General features: G+C 53.3%; 1 protein-coding gene across 1 annotated transcript in view; it reads left to right on the top strand.

Moving 5' to 3' along the window:
• Positions 1–2,500, top strand: part of LOC123506280 — a 27,873-nt gene that overhangs the window by 16,160 nt on the left and 9,213 nt on the right. Inside the window, exons 4-5 of the mRNA XM_045258231.1 lie at positions 900–2,136; positions 2,193–2,261. Coding sequence (XP_045114166.1) covers positions 900–2,136; positions 2,193–2,261 — 1,306 coding nt within the window. The remainder of the gene's footprint in view (positions 1–899; positions 2,137–2,192; positions 2,262–2,500) is intronic.

Here is a 2,500-nt window from a genome sequence, read left to right as displayed (position 1 = left end):
GTTCGCTTTCCTTTCTTCTTCCATCTCGACCTTTCATTATTCTTCATCTTCTTTGTCTTCCTCAACCTGCCTCGCCCTTCACTCCTCCCTCCACCCTCCACCCTCCACCTCATTCATCCATCACCTCCATCATCCTCATCTCCATCATCACTGTCTTCTTTTCATCACCATTACTCACTTTCCTTTACTCCTCTCCTCTTCACTCCTCCACTCTCTCCTTCCATCTTCCCACAAATCACCTTCCGCCTTCCACTCACTCACAATTCATTATCACTCTTCTCTCTCGACTTCCATCCCTCCTCTTTGTTCCACTCTCCCCTTACTCCCATTCTCCACTCTCGCTCTGCTCCCTCAGACTATAGTTTTTTTTTTTTTCCAGTTCAGTCCATCTATTGTGTTTGGTATCCTTATTCCACTTTATTTTATCAGGCCCGTTCTCTACTTCGTCTGTCAGTTTATTCATGTCTTTCAGCCTTTCACATCCTTCGTTAGCTTTGCTCTTGTGTTCTTGGCAATGATTCCGCTTTATTCCACCATTCATGTATCTTCTAACATTTTGCATCATTATAGTCCATTTCCACTCTCGGTGTTAATACCTTTTCAGTACTGAGACGCATCTTTACCACGATTTTGGGATACGATTAGACCATATTATTGACATTAGGGAGGGTCTATGGAGGTAAAAAGATTAATGGCCAAAGTTTTTACTATTTTAATCCCTACATAAGTTTCTGAAGCTGTGTAAAATCACCAAATAGTAAGCAGAATGAATATGAAAACGCGTCATGGTACTGAAGAGGTTAATACCTCTAAGATCTACTCTAAACTCTCCACTTTCAACTCAGCTTTCCCCTCCAAACTTCCACTTTCATCTCCTGCATCTCCTTCTCCTCTTTCAGGCATGTGGAGGACATGAAGACAGCCATCAAGGGCATCGCTGACAAGTTCTCCGATGCCCTGGACCTACGGGAGCGATGGTACCACCAGCAGGTGCTCCAGGGCGCCAAGGCCATCAGCGACGCCATCCGCACCCTCAGCATCCTGCGGCGGGACATTGACGACGCCCGCGAGCTAGTGAAGGGCGTACACGTGGTGGAGGGGATCGGCCCGACCTCTGCCCTCGCCGAGGCCTCCAAGTGCCTGGGGCTGAAGTGGAACCTGAAGGGGTGCCAGCTGGAGTTGACGGAAGGCGGTGGGGGGCAGCAGGAGAGGGAGGAGGGGAAGAGTGATGGAGAGGGGAAGGTTAAGGAAGGGGAGAACGGAGAGGAGGAGGAGGAAGGAAAGATCAGCGAGGAGAAGAATGAGGCAGGAAAAGAGCCCCCCGCTGAGACTCTCGCTGAGCAAGCAGAGAAGACAGACGAAGAGAAGAAACCTGAGGCGGAGGAGAAGGAGATTGACGAGTTTGAGGCGCTGACGGAGGAAGAGAAGAAGAAGCGGAAGAAACTTCTCCGTTTGAAGGAAAAGCTTGCCGCGGCCTCCGCCGCCGCCGAAATGAGTCGAGACAAGGACAAAGCTGAGCTGAGGCCTAAGGCGGAGCGGCGGAGTGGCAGGGAGAAGGGCGACAGGGAGACAGAGGTGAAGAAAGAGAACATTCCTGAGTCTGTCAAGTTCCTCGCCGCCGCTCTGGACAAGAATCCCCGCACGGACCGCAAAGACACCCGCGCTCCCCGCGATCTCTCCTCCCCGCCAAAGGACGACGCTTCTGCCAAGGAAGAACAGGTGATCTCCAAGTCTGAGTCGGAGACAGAAGCCGAGACCGAAGCCGCGAGGAAGGCGAAGAGGGATGGCGACAGTGACCCCAACAAGGCGGCTCAGGCTTCCTTACTCGCCAAGATCGAGCCGCTTCCCAGGACCAAGCCTGACCCTGCCTCGGCCCTTAAGAAACCTAAGGCCAACACGGGCCTCAAGAAGTCCAAGACCGTGACCTTTATGGTGCAATCCGAGGACACCACAACCGACGAGGCCAAGGACGACCAGTCCGACGCCATCCGAGGCCTCGACTTGCAACTGCCGAGGGTTGGCTGCGGCGACAAGCTGGACAACAAGGAGAAGGAGAAGGAGGAGAAGGAGGAGGAGAAGGAGAAGAGGAGAAGAAGGAGAAGGAGAAGGAGGAGGCGGCGGCAGGAACGGGGAACAGTGAAGCACAGCAGCGGGAGGAGCGGCAGGAGAGGAAGAAAAAAAGGGAGTCCAAGAAGAACAAGGAGAAGCTATTTGAGATGGAACCTGAAGAGAAGGAGAGGATCGCCACGGAGCTGATGCAGGTGTGTCACTGGGGGGCGAGCTTGGATAGGGCTGCAGGGATGGGGGGCGTGTAAGGGCCTGCAGAACACCTGGCCGGGAGAAACTAGCAAGGAGGGGAGGTGAGGTGAGGTGAGGGTGAGGATACATCAGAGTAAAAAACAAAATATGTGACCCCCAAGGGAGAGCGCGGCGCCTACACACAGCTAAACACTCACTCAGACACCACCCACTCGACATATATAGACACTCGCCCCGGCCA

The sequence above is a fragment of the Portunus trituberculatus genome, chromosome 19, assembly GCF_017591435.1.
Source record: "Portunus trituberculatus isolate SZX2019 chromosome 19, ASM1759143v1, whole genome shotgun sequence".
Lineage (NCBI taxonomy): Eukaryota > Metazoa > Arthropoda > Malacostraca > Decapoda > Portunidae > Portunus > Portunus trituberculatus.
This window is presented reverse-complemented; position numbering and strand designations above follow the sequence as displayed.